Below are 17679 nucleotides of genomic sequence, written 5' to 3'. Positions count from 1 at the left end.
TGAAGAGACATGAATAAATACATTTATTATGATCACTGAATAAACACAGACTATTTACTGTGCCCCAAATTTCACTAGACTGCAATATGAGAGACAACAACAGTAATCATTATTTTTTTTTTACCCGTGTGATTGTGTGAAAAAAAGTGTATTGCATTCTGTTTTGCATTAGCAAGTGCCAGAAAAAGCATTTCACTTACACCCCAAGTGTTATAGGTATTCTGCTTTAAAGTGTGTATTCATATATTCTGTGATTTTCCATACACATAAACCAAGGCAGAGGTGGTGCATTTACCCCTTTATAGTCATCTAATGCTCAAACAAATGCATTTTCATGCATTATGCTGTGATTTTTATAAAAACCTACGATAAAGTGTCTGCTGCCTGAAGCTAATATATCAATAAAGAGCCGTTGTGTGCAAAATTGCAGATTAAAGGACAAGGCTTCTTTTGGTTATGCTAATTTCAGGCAAATGTTGGTAATCAGTCGGAATGTAAACAGAAGAATTTTTATTTGGAATTAATGCATTACATGAGGCTTTGGAGCTACAGCCAAATGTTGGCACATATCAAAAATGCTATTGCAGTCTGTATGCTTAAGATGCTATTGATTCAACACATTCTGCTGATATAAAGAACACAACAGACATTCCTGAAACCAATGCAGACACAGCACAGTCTCACTATAGTGTTTCTATTATATTACATTTGGGTTTTTTCTCTTTCAAAGGATGACAGTGAAGAAACTTTGAGTGCCCTCAATTAACCATTTACCATTTTTTTTAAAAATCATTATCATTTGGTAATTTGAAAATGGAATTAAAAATTAATTGCTGCAAGATTAATGTGCATTAAATATAATATACCGTGGAAATTATTAATTATTCGATTTATCTAATGATGTTTTCAACTTTTAGAGCTCTTCAACTGATCTAAAGTCATATTGAAGAGTTTTAATTTTGTAGTATATATATATATATATATATATATATATATATATATATATATATAGTACATAATTCATTTTTTGCAGACTGACTTGCAAAATCACTGTACTTTGTTGCATTTAAATTGCAAAAACTTTAATTTCCACACACTATAAACAGTGCTCCAGGATTATGACTGTGCTAGAATTAAGTCAGATCGTTCTGAAATTATTATAAAAAGATGCTACTTCAAAAGACCTGATACTCATAAAACCAGAGGCACTTTCAACCTCTGCTTTAGCAGCCAAGCCAAAATAAGCATGTGTGTTTCACAGACATAAGCCATGTGACATGCACCACATACATACACTCATTGCTTGCTGAGTTTGACACAGAGGCAGTAAGACAGAGATCATAGTGTGTACAACAAAAAATAACTTTTATTTGAAAGACATCTTTTTAAAAAAAAATACAAAAGTGTCAGAAGCTGACAAGTGGAAGTGGAAAAAAATGTAAATGGTGATATTAAAGAGGGGATTATGTATCTGGTAGAGCGAGAGAGAGAGAGAGAGAGAGAGAGAGAGAGAGAGCATGAGTGTGAGAGAGGGAGGGAAAGCAGTCATTTTAATAATCTGCACAGCACTCAAAACAGTTAAGGATTAGGACATACAACTGCTTCAAATGAAAAAAATCTTCAACATGCAGTATCATAGGAATAAGACAAAATAATTCATTAATCTCATTCTAAATACAAATTATTTGGCATAAATGGGACTCGTTTAGTCATTTTTATTCTGGACCACAGCCATAACACAACTCTAGATAGACACTATGTTATTTATAGACCACCCATATTCTTGACTAATTTCGTCCCATAATCACACGGCTCAGTGTTTATCCGTGAAGGTTTTGGTGAACTAATCTACACAACACATTTTTTTGTGCTTAAACTGGATTTCCTCAACTCTATTGCCACCTTCACTGTCTTTTGCAGATTTTCCTGAGTGACTGCTGAGTTGAGAGAAGATGGCCATGTTGTTTGGTATATAATGCATGCCACATATCATGTGTGTGCAATCAGATATTGTAAGTGGTGTTTCATTTTGAGTAGTGGACACAGAACACCAATCAGTCTGATTGGTCTTCTTATGGACATTGTAGTGCTTCAGGAAGGATGGTGATTAGAAAGTTCAATTGGAGTCACTGATTGTTAAAAAGGCAAAAAGCAATCTCCAACTGATTAGTGGCAGAGAGCGAAACAGACCACCTGATTATTATTATTATATTTTTTTGGTTGCTGTGCAAGGACACCAGTAAATAGTTTTGTTGAATTGATGGAACACTTGTGATACTTATTAAATATGTAGCATGTCAGTAACTCAGATAATGATTGGTTGGAACAGGCAAGCTGGCACAGTAAGTTACGAGAAGAAGCCAATCAGAGGTTGCAGGAAGAGTCCCAAAGTTCCCAGCACACACACCAGCACAAAGACCCAAAGGAAGATCCGGTCAATCACCATCGCAACATATTTCCAATCATCCTCCACCTAAGAGAGAAGGGGCACACAATAAACAGAGAAAAAGAGGAGAGACGGAAGGTTAACAGATGAAAGAATAGAGAGGTTAGCGGTAACAAGGAAAGAAAATGAGAGAAAGAAGGAAAAATTGAACATGTCAGAGCATGGTAAATTGAGGAGAAAATGGCAACGAGAGGATGAGAATGAGTGAAAAGAAGGCCTGTCCAGAATGCTTTACTCACACTACACGGGCATAAGCTCAGTTAGATTGTGCTACTATAAAACATTTGCTCTCCGCATCTTTAGGCACTGGGTGCATTACAATGCTAATGTGATTCAGTAGTGAGGCTCTGAGCCAAGATGAAAGATGAAGTGGTGAGACTTTCCATATCAAAGTGTGATGTCTCCACCGAGGGATCTAAAGCACTTATTGCCAGTGAAGCACTCAGTAAACATTTCCACTGAGAGTCGCCGAGTCGTTTCCATAAACTTATGCTAGATTTCTGTGATGTATAATCTGTCCTTATGAGGGCATTACAACCAAAGCATGATGTTGGAATTTGAGTCATACACTAAGTGGACACCTTTTTTTCAATGGGCAATGTGTTTTTTTTTTTATTGTGAAGACATTTCGACTTGTGAACAGACCAGCGGATAGATCAGTGACAGACAGATTAAGAAACAAGGTACAACACATCGACTATTAGAAACCAGACCAGAAATGCATCCCTGAAAAGCCACTAACACACAGTGATACCAGGGACTTCTACCGAGGGGGACCCCTTTCCCAGAACACGACGAGACTATTTGTGGAAATACAAATGTATGCTTTAGCACCAGTAGCTCAGGTAGAATGGGACTGTGATATGTTGAACATTATTATCCCGCTTCTGGGACAGGAGTTATGTATTCATGTTTATATATAGTTGCAACACATTGACAACAAGACCAATTCTCACGCCCAATGAATCTAGCAAATATAGAACAGGAATTAATGCGACAGCTCAGAAGCAGGCATCCCACGAGTTGAATGACTTGCACTCCCTCAGGCTGTTACATGCCAAGAGATAGCCTCCACAATTCAGTGAGAGAGACGTTTGTTAGACTGCACGGTACAATGAGCCGGACTAGCAAAACCGACAAATAGTTGATCCAACAATCGAAAAGGTCTACGACTTATAGTTGAATGGTTAGTGTGATGCACCTCAAAGCTCTCGAGGCAACCCCACGGATTTCCTTATGACATGAAGAAAGTTCTGCTAGACTTTCACAAGTATGAATAATAAAGACTTTTCAACTTTACCATAATGAACTGCAGAAACAATACTGTGCCCACAACACTGACCTCAAAGCCCACAACTCTGGTCAGGGATGCATAGCGTCCGCTTTTGGTTGGCTGAGCATATCTGTGCGCAAATAGGAAACACCAAGGCTGTGCTACTAGAATGTTGATGATGTTAGCATAGCATGTTTTTGACGGTACAGAAAGAAATGCATAAATGAATAGCCTAGGGCCACTGATGTACGGATGCATCTTTTTTCTAGAGAAGCACACTGAACTGTTATGGACAAAAACATAGGACACCTGACATTTCCGTATAATACGAAGAGACGTATACTGGAATAAGAGATCTGTGTTCAATCGTGACGATGCCATTCCCTGAAACAGGGTCCTCCCCCGGAAAGGAGGTCCAGCCACTAATGTGACTACTCTCTCATGTGACAGAAAAAGTTCTATTGCATGTGGATTCAAGTTCCAAGAAATAAATAGAATAGAATTTTGGCAGTGTCTTTATCCGGAGAGCACAATTCCTTATAATCAATGTGTTGTACCAAGTATATTGACTGATTGGGAAACACTTACCTCTTTGGCTTTGTTGCGGCTCCTCATGTTCTCAGCAATGTACTTCACACTCTCAATAGCCTGTTTGATCTCCGGTGACACCACAGAGAAAGTCACAACTGTGTTAATAGCCTGTGGGGTCAACTGACGACTCACTTTCCCACAATCCCCCTCGATTGCCTCTTTTATTGGGTGACATGGGCATCCCCCTTTCTTTCCTTCTAATGCTGCTTTCCCCTCTCCAAATTCCAAAGAGTTCATTGCTCCCTGTTGAGATGCACTGCTTTTCATCTTCTTTCCCTCTGCTCCTCGTCCTCCTCCGGTCCCGGATGAGCCCGCTATTTCCCCTCCTCCTTTTCCAGAGGACTCTGATAGATCGATAGGCCGACGCATGAGCATGACACGGGGTAAAGCCCGGAGGAAGACGGTACGGACCCAGCTAGGCATAGTGTGGGTCATAGGGGTGCGATAGTGCACGTTCAATACAAAGACAGTGATGACAATGGAGAGGGTAACGAAAATCATGGTGAAGAGAAGGTACTCGCCTATCAGAGGGATCACGAGTGAGGTGGATGGGATGGTTTCCGTAATGACAAGAAGGAACACAGTAAGAGAAAGGAGCACAGAGATGCACAATGTCACTTTCTCACCACAGTCTGAGGGAAGGTAGAAGACGAGTATTGTCAGAAAGGAGATGAGGAGGCAGGGGATAATAAGGTTGATAGTGTAGAAGAGGGGCAGTCGCCGAATGTAAAAACTGTAGGTTATGTCTGGGTAGATCTCTTCACAGCAGTTGTACTTGATGTCGTGCTTATAACCGGGTGCATCGATGATCTCCCACTCTCCACTTTCCCAGAAGTCTTTAAGGTTTACCTTTGAGCCAATAAGAACCAGGTCAATCTTGGCTTTGTCATAGGTCCAGGAACCAAACTTCATTGAGCAATTCTGATAGTCGAAGGGGAAGTAAGTGATGTCCATAGGGCAGGATGATTTGAAGATTGCAGGAGGGACCCAAGTGATGGTTCCATCATATTTCAAAAGAGCTTTGGTTTTGTCCTCCACCAAGAAGTCCCCAACGGCACTGTGTCAGAAAAAGAACATTTTAATATTATGACTGCTTATTCAATCATAAATTAGTTCTTAGATCCAACCATGTTCATTTGGCTTCAAATAAAAAGGACCTTAAAATGTTTCTAAATTTTCATACATAGAAGACTTGACTCACTTGTTGTAAAGTACAATGTCAGGCCTCCAGATTTTATTTGATGGGACTCTGATGAACTCAATTCCATCAAACTCTGCTGGTAACCACTTCAGCTTATAGTCATTCCATATCTATGACGAATTCACAAAATGTAAATTTTTTATTTTATTTTTAAGCCATGATCTAAAGATGAATACACATGCTCTGAGCTTTGGTGCACATACAATTGACACAATATTAATATGGCATTTACACTTGTGTACATACATCATCTGTGCCATGCCATTGCCTCTAAAAAGAGTGTGTTTTTGTTCATTCTGCTTGAGCGGGTATGTTGTCATTTGAAGTTTGCTATCAAATGTGTAGGAGTGTATTTGCAGAGCTGTATGTTTTTGCCCATATATGTCTCATTTTGTGGTTTGTTGACATGTCAGTGCAGAGATATGTTATTAGGCCTGCTGATCTCTCTGTGTCCAGTGATATGGAGCGTCCTGCTATCAGGCATTGCACAGACTTATTGTACAATACTGCAGGGCTTAACAAAAGCACATACACAATCTCAAAAAAATCCTACAATATACATTCAAATCTAGACCCCCCCCCCCCCACCACCACCACCACCAATCCTTTCAAAGCACAATCCTGCTAGGGCAACACACTCAATACCAATCTTACACAATGCAGCGTACATATATCACTCTTAACTATCAACACAAAATGCTGATTTAAACAGTAAATTCAGCAGTAATACTGGGGCATCTTGTACTCGTTATTGTAAAACTGAAATATATAATATATGTATAACAAGAAATTAAAGCACAAAAATTATTTTCAATATAAAATAGTTAATAAAAATATAGCACATTTTATATATATATATATATCATTGCTGACTGTGTGATAACCACTCACAACAGAAGTTTTTTTATTCTACTGATTTTAAAACAATAAAGTGAAATGTTTGATCTCACAAGACTAAACTCTTTTTGCACATATATTACCATCTTTTTAACTTCTTTCTTTCTTTCTATTTTTTTTTTTGGCGATAACTACTGTGCTACCTTTGAGTTTTCCATTATTTTCATAACTTTTCTTTTCCATGGTGTCCTGTTTCCACCTACTCATCTTCTCCATGTATATATCTACTGTATAGTTCTTCCCCTGCATCACTCAACCCCATCCTTTGCATGTTTATGCTACACACATTTTCTTGTTACGTTCTTACCAACAGCAGTACAACAAGACATAAAGAAGATGAGCTGTTAATGTGTTAACACATTCACAAACCCTACATGCTGCAAACAGACATCACTTACATGTCTCAGCCAGAGATTTGTTTCCATGATCTGATTGACTTCATCCTAGAGAGAGGAAGACACAGGCAGAAGCAAAGACAGAAACAATCAGAAAGAAATAAAATCAATACAGTTCTTGTCTAATGGCAAAAGGAGATCTGATAAAAAAGGGGGTTTGGACTACTTTCATCTACTAGCTTCAAATGTGTACTGTATGGCATTCATCACAGTATTAACAGCTCCTGCATATCCACAAGAAAACATCTGAACAAATTATAAAAATAAAAAAAAATTAATTGCTTTTTGCGCAAATTTTCTTTAATCCTGTGAGAGAGTGAGTATAATCTATAATCCAGGATTGTATCCTCTAGAGTGGTGGGTTATGGCTTGTTAATCTCTCAGGTGTCTGTCTCCGGGAAGCAAGACTAAAGGTGTGCTGATAATCTTGGCTGCTTTCCCAGGGCGAAGTGGAAATTTAATCCAGGAGTTTTAAGAGGAGTGCTGATTTGTATGACGCCGGCGAAAGCACAGAGTCTGCTCTACTTCCTGTAACAGTGGGGCGCAGAGGCTTTTAACTCAATTGCTCTCTCTGACCACAGTAAATGAAACAAAAAGCCCTCACAACAACTGAAAACAGCCCAGAATTCCACTTACAGAAAGCCACCTGCGGAGCAAATCCTCCTTTTTTCCATTTTGGAAAAAAGACCGCACACACTATTCCTACATTTATCTTTAAAAAGGGGTCAAATGTTCTTGTATTTGTTTGATTTTAAACTTTTACACCTTAATTAATGTGACTAGAATCCTTTCATTTTTATCTGAGATGTCTCAGTTTTGCTTGATGTTTTCCACAAGTATAATGCTAAAAAGTATGTTGATTTGCAATAGACTTCGTACTGAGTTTATTCTTTAGAAAAAAATTCACTAAAGATGCACAAAAAATAAAAGTATGGCCATTACTGATAAGTTTATGTCATGTCAGATGAATAGTCAACACTGCATTCCTATATATATTTAAATAAATGTTAAAATAATATTAAATATCAATAAAAAAATCTGTTGTTTTAAATGCCACAAGTGAATTTAGGCATCACAACATTATAATGCAGTACGAAAATATCTATTCATATTCAGATTTGCTAAAGATTGCAATATATTACGATACCCTATTGATACTGACTGCAATTCAGGCCCGGAAGCATTTCTACAGGCTTACATCTCATCTCAAATGCAATTTATGGACAAAAAAGCAGGTCAAGGTTCTGATACAGTGGACACTGGTTTTCTTACCACTTTAACAAGCTGTGAGATGGAGACCTCAAATTCCACAGTGACGGGGTCAGACACATTTTCCACTGGCCGAATGAACTGATTATACCTCCTGAATAAACGACGAAACAGCCTGTCTTCTCCTTTAGATGAGAGACACTCTGCACAAATAGAGATAAACACATATAGGAACAGAAGTCTGCTTTAGTATGCAGCGCACTGGGTGTAACCCAGGGATTGACTTCATGTATAATACAGTGGATGGTGAACTGGCACTACAGAGAACGAGACACGTGGAATATAACATTCAGCATTGGCAATGTAATGTGCTATACATTACAGTGTAATTTTTTTATGGTTCTTCTGTAACTCTGTGGTGATGATTATTATTGTATTATTTATTTTCAAGCAGCATTAATATTTTGGTAAATATTTAGGTCATGTAATTTTTAGACTTTCTATCATTAATTATAAAACATTGATTTAGTACAGATTATTTTTTGTACTCATTTTTGTAAGCTTTATATTTATACAGATTGCTTTTGCAAGTATGGGAACATTCCAGAAGTTTCTGGACCATCCTGGTACTTTCTGAAACACACCAGACAGAAATGATCCTTCGTACACTTCTGAGGTTTTAGATTAATACATTTTTGTTAAACTGTTGCTGTTAGCTCAGTATTGTGCATGTAGCATGTCATTTTTATGCATGAGAAATAACAGATAAGCATGTATAAGTGTCAACATATATTTTTAGATTTCATGAGAACTGTTAATGATTTACAAAATGTCATGTGATTTTTCGAAGTCAAACTTCATATATATTAAAAATAAAAACCAAACTAAACTTTTATAAAAATGTGATTAATGGTGCAATAATACATTAAGAAAGAAATTTATTGTTTTTGTGTTTAGCTGTTTGGTTTTTTAAATACTGTATGTGAGTGTGTTTACTTTTAGTGTGTTTGTTGCTTTTAACACATTCCTGAGGGTCAGAGCCAATTTCCTACCAGACAGTCTAAGTGCACCAAACATAGCTCTCAAGGTTAGAGGTCATCATCAACTATCACCAAAGAGACCAGGTGTAGTCAAGTGGAAAATATGGAGCTAGACAAGTCTGAAGGAACAATACAGAACACTGGAAAAGCCAAGAGCAGGTTGGGGCAAATTTAAATGAAATTAGTTTTTCTTAAAATGGGATATACAATTTTACTCCACAGGACTACTAGTTAGTTTGTAACTTTGAAATTAACTTGTCTGCACCAGTTTCTCTTAAGACAAGTCTGGTTGAAAGTGTAGTCACATATGATCTTTGACTTTACTGAAGCAAAATGTACAAACAGAAGCAACGTAAGTTACATCATTTGCTCACTGTATGCTCTACAGTGAATGGGTGCCATCAAAATGAGAGTCCAAGCAGCTGATAAAAACATCACTTGTAATCCACAAGTAATCCACAGCACTCCAGTGCATCAGTTAATGTCTTGTGAAGAGAAAAGTTTGTAAAAAAACCAAACAAATCCAGCATAAAGGCATTTTAACTTTCTCCAGTGAACAAATACATTGCCTGTTGTCCTTACACATCAAATTACACCAACTTATTTGTTTAAAACTGCTTTTGCTCGTAAACTGAGCTTGATCTGTGCATATTTTTCTCCTGATTCAAAAGTGATTAATTTGACTGAAGAATGCAGTATTATGAAAAATATACAAACTTCGGTATTATAAAATATTACTTTATACAAAAACTCAGCTTGATGGACTGGAGTGGATTATTGTGATGTTTTTATCAGCGGTTTAAACTTTCATTCTGACGGCACCCATTCACTGCAGAGGATCCACTGGTGAGCAAGTACAATGCTACATTTCTCCAAATCTGATGAAGAAACAAAGTCATCTACATCTTGGGTGGCCTGAGGGTAAATACATGTTTTGGTGAACAATTGCTTTAAGATTTATTTAAGAATTTTAAGTTTTATGCTATCCTGTAGCTGTCATGTAAAAAACTCAGACAAACAGTAGAAACAGTATACTAAATAGTATTATATGTGGTTTAAAGAAATAATATAATGATAATCAAATGGCATTATGCTCAGTATCAGCTTCGGTCATATAACTGCAACATAAATGGACTTAAGTTTTTGTGAACAGTTATTTGCAGTTATGACCTCTGTAACAAGCAAAAATAATAGGACTGAATGCAGCGAGTCTTATATAAAAGTCGGTTTCCAGAAACTTTAAACACCCATACACACTCAAACACTGAGAGTTCAGTGCTGCTGTCTCATGCATGTATGGCTCTTCTTTTACTTTTCTCTTCTAATTACTTCAACTAGTTAACTCTCCAATGGCCCTTCTGTTAATGGGGTTAGCCAAGGGTTGCAAGCCCCTTCTTCCATTAATTAAACAGACTTAACCCTCATTCAAATTCATAAGATAGAAAGTGGAGAGTTGAAGTTAAGAGTTAGCTTTCTGAACTCCATCAAGCTTAAGATAAATTAAAGTAGAACAGTTTCCACATGGACCACAAAGTCTCTCAAAGTTGAACTCTTAAACAGACGCCTGTGGTAAACTTAAAAGGATAGTCCACACATAAATGAAACGAGTCTTGATTTACTCATTACTTGTACTGTCTTCAGAAGAACACAAAAGAGAAGGTATTTTGAAAAATGCTTGTAATCTAATGTATTGCTATTGACTTCCACTATATGGTCAATATAAATATTTTTCTAATATACACAAAAAAGGTTTGGGGTGTCCAGTGTGGTGGTGAATTTGGAAGACTAAGAATAGTTAAATTGGCAAAACAGGAAAATATTTTCCAATTGATAATATGTTGAATTAACACTGTCAGTTAAAATTAAAATAAAAAATAGGATGAATATTGTATGTCCAAGATACTATACAAAATCTGGCAATTAGATCAAATGTATTCCATTTCAAGACCCAATTCGCAATAAAGCATAAGAATGGAGCAGAGATGACATATATTACCATAATTGCAAGAGAGCTGTCCGTGGCCACAATGAGGATGGAGGCTGTTCAAAAATAGAAGCGGTACTTACTTTAAATTACAGTTCCTAACAGTTAAGCCCAACAAATTTGACTTGGTCCATTGGATTCTGCACTGAAGGCCATTAAAAATGCAATTACAAAAAAAAAAAAAAACACGAGTCACTGTGGAATTTATTCCCTTTTTACCGAAATTAGTTTCTTAGAAAAAAAAAAAAAAGAGTACCTGAGATTGTGCACGTGTTTCACTTTCACAGAGGCATGCTTTTTCTTTTTTGGTAAATTTGTATTCAGTGCACAAATCATTAGTGATGTAAAAATTATTCACAATATGTGCACAATGATTTATATATATATATATATATATATATATATATATATATATATATATATATATATATATATATATATATATATATATATATATATATATATATATATATATATATATGAAATACAGGCACTCAGACTATTGTTTTGATAGCATCTCTATCTTAAAATTCAGTAGCAAAATGGTTTTAGTAAAATATGTTGCACACACACTGGTGTTTATTAGCATGTTTTGTTATATTGGTGCAATATATATAAAAAATAAAAAAGTGTTTCCAGTGTGGGAAACATACATTAGTTTATAACTGGATTTTTTCTTGCATTAAACATTTTAATCTATTTAGCAGCAACAACTGTTTGATCAAACTTATGGTTGATTTATAAATGTCGATATATATTGATTATCATAAAAATGCAAAAAAAAAAAAAAAAACAATATTCATATGTATATTCATAACTATATTTCCTGACCTTATATTATCCAAAGTACATTAATATTTCAATAAAAGGCTTTGCTGTAAATGAGAGAAACACCCAAGTAGCAGCAACGGTGATGAAGACGGTTCAATCAGTTGGAAAGACTAAAGAATCCTCTTTGATAATATAAAGCTATGTGCAAGTCACTTGTGAACTGCTGCTGAGCACATATGCCCTCATGCAGAAGTAATGAGAGAAAGAGAGAGAGAGAGAGAGAGAGAGAGCGTGAAACACTCTTCTCTGTTCTTTCTCTCAGAGTGAACGGGACACTAAGTGTGTTTCTCTGTCGGTGGAGAAAAATCATTACAGATATAATCTGACAGGTGAGCTGTTCTTGTTGCCCAGGGACTTGAGCCTGCAGCAGCACACACACACACACGCCTGTTCCCCGCTGCAGGCTGTGTGTATGTGTGTGTGTGTGTGTGTGTGTGTGTGTGTGTGTGTGTGTGCGTGTGTGTGTGTGTGTGTGTGAGAAGCTGTCAGGACATGCGTCACTGTCTGTGTATGTGGTGCATATGTGTGCCCTCGCTATCTGGAACAAAGAGTATGGCGTACAAATGTGTCTGTGTGAGTTGTGACTAATTCTGAACACAGGAAGAATGACACTAAGCCACCTGGAAATCATATTTCCAGCACTGTCATCCATTCTTTTAGAAGCAAGCTTCTCTGATGGTCTTAAAAAACTTAAAACTTAGGGTGATCATCTTCTATCATAACTTCTTGTTCTATCAGTTCATCCTAGAAATGAGTTGGAGCATTACCTCACATCTCACTGAAACATATCAAATTGTGCAACCGCAGGGTTCTCCAAGACCTTTGACATCATCTATATACAGTAAACCTGCCTTGGGAAGACAGAAGAAACAGAGGTGGCAAAACTGGGATGAGAAAGAAAGAAAAAGAATGGGAAACTATTTCAAATGTCTTTACACCCATTCTTAAAGTGAGGAGAATTATTTTCACTTTTTGTTTTACTTTCTTTTGCTTTCTTTCCTTTGGAGCAGAGGGGTTTACCTCCAACAACCGCTCTCTCTCTCTGCTGGAACCTCATTGATTTCTCTCCTCAGCACCAAAACACAGATGTGAAGCTATTGAACAAGAGAGCTTGAGTGGATAAAAGAGCAATCCTCCCCAGAGGATGTTCCTTCCCAGAGATCTAACATTGGAAATGTGTAAAACACTTTTTACACACACACACACACACACACACACACACACACACACACACACACAAACACACACACACACACACACACACACACATATTCTCCTGTATATTACATTGTCACACCAGGTGTGATCAAGCATGTCAACAAAATGTACAAACTGCAATACATATTTATAGTATATTTCTCTTATTTACTATTCATATATTACTATATTTTATAATATACTATATACTATAAATATATATATATATATATATATATATATATATATATATATATATATATATATATATATATATATATAATATATATACTTTCATACTATAAGTTATTTTTGCATGAAGTGATAAAAACAATAATATAAATCCATGTTTAATATATCTCATGATTCATATTTGTGATTTTATTTATGCCTACACTAAATGAATATGGATCACAAAAGAGGCGAGGCACTAAGTACCTCTAAAATGTGTACCTTTTATTCAGGCAGATTTAAATAAAAAAGATGCAATAAAAAAGATGCAAGAATAAAATATATGCAATACTTTGCTTCAGGTATTATTGATGCATGTCTATCGTGACGACTCTCTGAAGATTTAAGCATGGTAATGGATATGGCGATGTTAATGTATTTGGTCTTGCCGGAATAGATCTGCTACGCTGCTGCTGCTGTTGGTTATTGCTGTTGTTGTAGAGTACAGGAACTTGCTACTGACAGTACATATGCCAATACAGTGCTGTGATTATTTAAGAAATACTGCTGCTGCACAAATAGCATATAAAATAGCCCATAGCAGATCTATACAGGTGGAGCTGGGGAAGGTGGAGGGTTTCAGAGGAACTCTGAAAGCGTGCTGTGAACTGCTCTAGTGCATACTAACCAACCATTTAAATGTACAGCAGTAGACTCATTGGCTGTGAATACAATATGAATCAATCAGGTTGTGCCAAGTATAACAATGTGAATATCATCAGTTTGCATTAAAGACTCATCAGCCTGCGCCATCTAGAGATCCGTGACAGGACTTGGCATTTGCTGTGGTTTACATTACATTACATACATCAGGCCATTGTACTAGCCTCCATTAATTAAAACAGTGGTTCTCAAGACCCAACTTAAAATTATTTAAAATAAGACAAAAGTTTTAAATTAAGCTAAAAAAATAACTTTTCAACAAACTTTTTTATTTTTCTTTGAAGAAACCTAGTTCCCAATGTCTTGCAAAACATTTATATTAATTAATACTAACTTAATAAAATTGAATTACTTTTTGAGTACTTTTTTTAAAATTAATATTCTTTTTTTTTTTTTTATGTGTATCAGATAAAATATGTATCAGGTAAAAATGGTGAATACATGTTTTTTATGTTTTTGTTTTTTGTTTTTTAACTGTTAACCCTTATCCATTAAACACAAACAACAGGAATACTCTCTGAATCAAAAGTGTTGAGAATCACTGAATTGAAAGTTATTTGTTAATTGGGCATTTTAATGGGAATTTCTTTGGTTGTACTACATTTAAAATAAAACAATTATTCTATGTTCACAAAAATATTAGAGCGAGAAAGAGAGAAAGAGAGAGAGAGAGCATGCTTAATTATAAAAAAAATTGTATGTGTGATTTAAAAAAAGTTTAAAAGTTTGTTTCACAAACTTTCTTTCTCTATCTACGTATGTTATGTCTCTTCCCTCCTCCTTGTGATCAGTTCAGCATTCAAAGAACGCTTGCAGTGAGAATGACGTGCAGCTGAAGCTGAACACAGGCTCAGACAGCTCCTCTTTTCCAAGCTCAGAAGAGTATAAGGAATTTAGCAATGTGAAAACTCGACAGGATGCGAGCGGTGTTTGCCTCTTTCTATGTGTGTCCCCTAAATGTGTGACTCACTCTTGGCAGAGAAAAAAAGTGAAGCCTCGTGTTTCTTATTTAGATACAGATTTACTTGCTAAACCAAACAAGAAGAGGAAGAACTTAAAGCAGACACTTAATCCATCATGTAGTTGTTGCTAACTTCACGTAAAAAGCTTTCTGTGAGTCGAGAAGAATTTAAATATTTTATTGCTCTGACGCACATGCGGATGTTGACGAAAGTGGAAAACGAAGCGAATAACCTGCATTGCATTGTACAATGCCACTGGGCTCACCTACCGGTTTCCTTCAGCCGATGAAAGGCTTTAAAGCGATTAAACTAAACTGTGCTACCGTGCTATAAATATAGCAACAATTGTGCTGTAAAATAGCCGTCGGATTCCGCGCTGGTAGCGTCTCCAGAGCGAGACGAACATGCGCCCGACACTCCGCGTTCCGCGCGCACACCAGCAGCGTGAAGAATGGATTTGACTAAGCTATAGCCTACTAAAACGTAATGCTTTGCAAAAAATGTTATTATGACTATTATCAAAACAAAACCACTAACCTATAGACAGATACGAAGTCAATACCACAGTTTACAAACAGACTTATCACCCATTTAAATGCACAAACCCAAGACAATCAACTTGAGCTAATTTTTTATTTATTTTTTTATTTTATTTTTTTTTGCATTACAAATGCGATGTGATCATTTGCCCAAAAACTAAGGCATGAATTATTCACCACCATGAGGTTCAAACTTACTTTCTTACGTGGAACACAAAGAAGTGCGGTTGGCAGAATATTCGTGACTGACAACAATCAGTTGTCATTCATTTTTTTAACCTCTACAATGCAGTAAATAGTGACTGAGGCTGTCATTCTGCCTAATAAATCTTTGTTTTCACAGAAGAAAGTAAGTCAAGTCTTAAAAATGTAAGGTGAATGATGACAATTTGGGCGAACTATTGCTTTCAAACACATGATAGCTGAGAAAATGTCCTTTAATAAGGAAAGTAGTCCACAGGTAGGACAGTAATGTCCATTAGTTCACGACTGAATATTGTATGGGCTTTTTATAGGCTACTTTTTTTCGCTTCATCTCAGTAATACCATTTAGGTGAATGGACATAAGTGACGTAGATAAAGTAATATATCTATTTTTTTCAAAGTTAATGCATGCATAAAATGTATTAATATCTTGAATACGGCGGGACTTACCTTGCGCTATCAGGACAGTTAAAAGAAAAAACAAAGTGATTCTCGACGCAGAATTCATCGAGCGTCGCAGGTGGGGAGCGTGTCTCCCTTTCCAAAACAAAGCAACAAATTCGCAAAAGAAGGAGCAAACTGTAGAAAGGATGTTAGTGGATCCCGGTTGCGTGGCTGGGTTGAGTTGTGATTTCCGCGAGCAGAAGAAGCGCGTGAGATGGATTTGGTTTCGTCCCTCCCCCTGGGCACGTGCATCCGTCCCCACGCGTGTCTCCAAGAAAGAGTCATTAATAAGACGCACAATTGCAAGTTCTTTTATAGGCTACCGCATTTTAAATAGTTGTTTGTACAAATATGACAATTCTGTCATCGCTTACTCAATTTGACGTCGTTCACGTTCTGCAAGACTGAGAACACAAACGCATTTTAAATGGTGGGCTGCATTTAAATGAATGGTCACTTGAGATACAAATCCTCAAAAAGTTTGCAAACTCACTATAAATGTTGGTAGTCAATGTACACTTGCTGTTTTCTAAAGCCATACCATATAGCGTTGTGTGATGAAAAGTCTGAAAGTGAAGTCTGTTTCGTGAATGAATCATTTAGATCCAGTTCTGAATCATTTAAATCATTGATAAGATCGACTCTAAACCGTTCCTTCAACTGGTTCGCCCAAAAATGAGAAGTCACTCGTTTTCTCATCAATGCACCAACATTTTCAACTAATAAAAGTTGCATTTCAGCTATTGTGATTCCAGAAGACTACAATTGAACCACTTTTTCGAGGCTTAACATTTCCAGCTTTTATGTAAATGCATGTAAAAAGTCGTTTAAGTATATTCAATGTTTCACATTCTGTGTTCCCCAAAGGAAAATAGGTTTAGAAATTGAGTGCAATGATGACAGGATGACCTTTAGAGGGATAGATCATCCAAAAATGGAAAATATGATTATTAATTCACCCTCATGTCATTAGAAACCTGTAGGACCGATTTTCTTCTGTGAACCCCCCATAAATGGAAACATTTTGCTTACCAGACTATTTCCATTGTATATATCAAAAAATATAATGGAAGGGAATAAAAATGTCTTTATTTGTGTTCCAGAAACAAGAGAAAGTTATACAGAGTGAGTATTAGTAAATTATGATAATTCTTGGTTAGACTTTGCCTTAAAGGTTGTTTCACTCAATTGTTTGTAAATCCAAAGCTGTTTGTGAAGCAAAAACAAGTTTTTTTTTTTTTGCATTTAATGCAAATGTCACTGGAATTAATTACTATTTCTTTAAAAACATCATCTTCCCTTTGTCCCTTTATCGCAATAGAAAACTTACAACATATTTTCATATCAGCCTAGGAACCACAGAAAATCAGACAGAAATGTAGCCTGTGTATCTACTATTAATTGCACATCGAAGAGGCTTTCTAAGGTGCATAAAGTTTTGTTTCAAGTTTTAAAAGCAGGTCCAGGTTACAGCAGGTGACTAACAAAGTGCCGCTGGAAAAGCCTCAGGAATATTGATTACATTTAGCTTCCCATTATAAATGCCTGGCCTTTGACGTAAAAAAAAACAGA

The 17679-nt window shown here is 36.3% G+C and overlaps 1 protein-coding gene across 1 annotated transcript; it reads right to left on the bottom strand.

Moving 5' to 3' along the window:
- Positions 1 to 1338: 1338 nt before the first annotated feature.
- LOC127958274 (neuronal acetylcholine receptor subunit alpha-3) lies at positions 1339 to 16352 on the bottom strand. Its single transcript, XM_052557112.1, has 6 exons — positions 16114 to 16352; positions 8076 to 8215; positions 6807 to 6851; positions 5512 to 5621; positions 4308 to 5367; positions 1339 to 2473 (listed from the first exon to the last, which is right to left on the bottom strand). The coding sequence occupies exons 1-6, from the start codon at positions 16169 to 16171 to the stop codon at positions 2348 to 2350; spliced, it is 1539 nt and encodes a 512-aa protein (XP_052413072.1). The 5' UTR covers positions 16172 to 16352; the 3' UTR covers positions 1339 to 2347.
- Between the last annotated feature and the right edge of the window lie 1327 nt (positions 16353 to 17679).

Source organism: Carassius gibelio, chromosome A1 (assembly GCF_023724105.1).
Source record: "Carassius gibelio isolate Cgi1373 ecotype wild population from Czech Republic chromosome A1, carGib1.2-hapl.c, whole genome shotgun sequence".
NCBI lineage: Eukaryota > Metazoa > Chordata > Actinopteri > Cypriniformes > Cyprinidae > Carassius > Carassius gibelio.
This window is presented reverse-complemented; position numbering and strand designations above follow the sequence as displayed.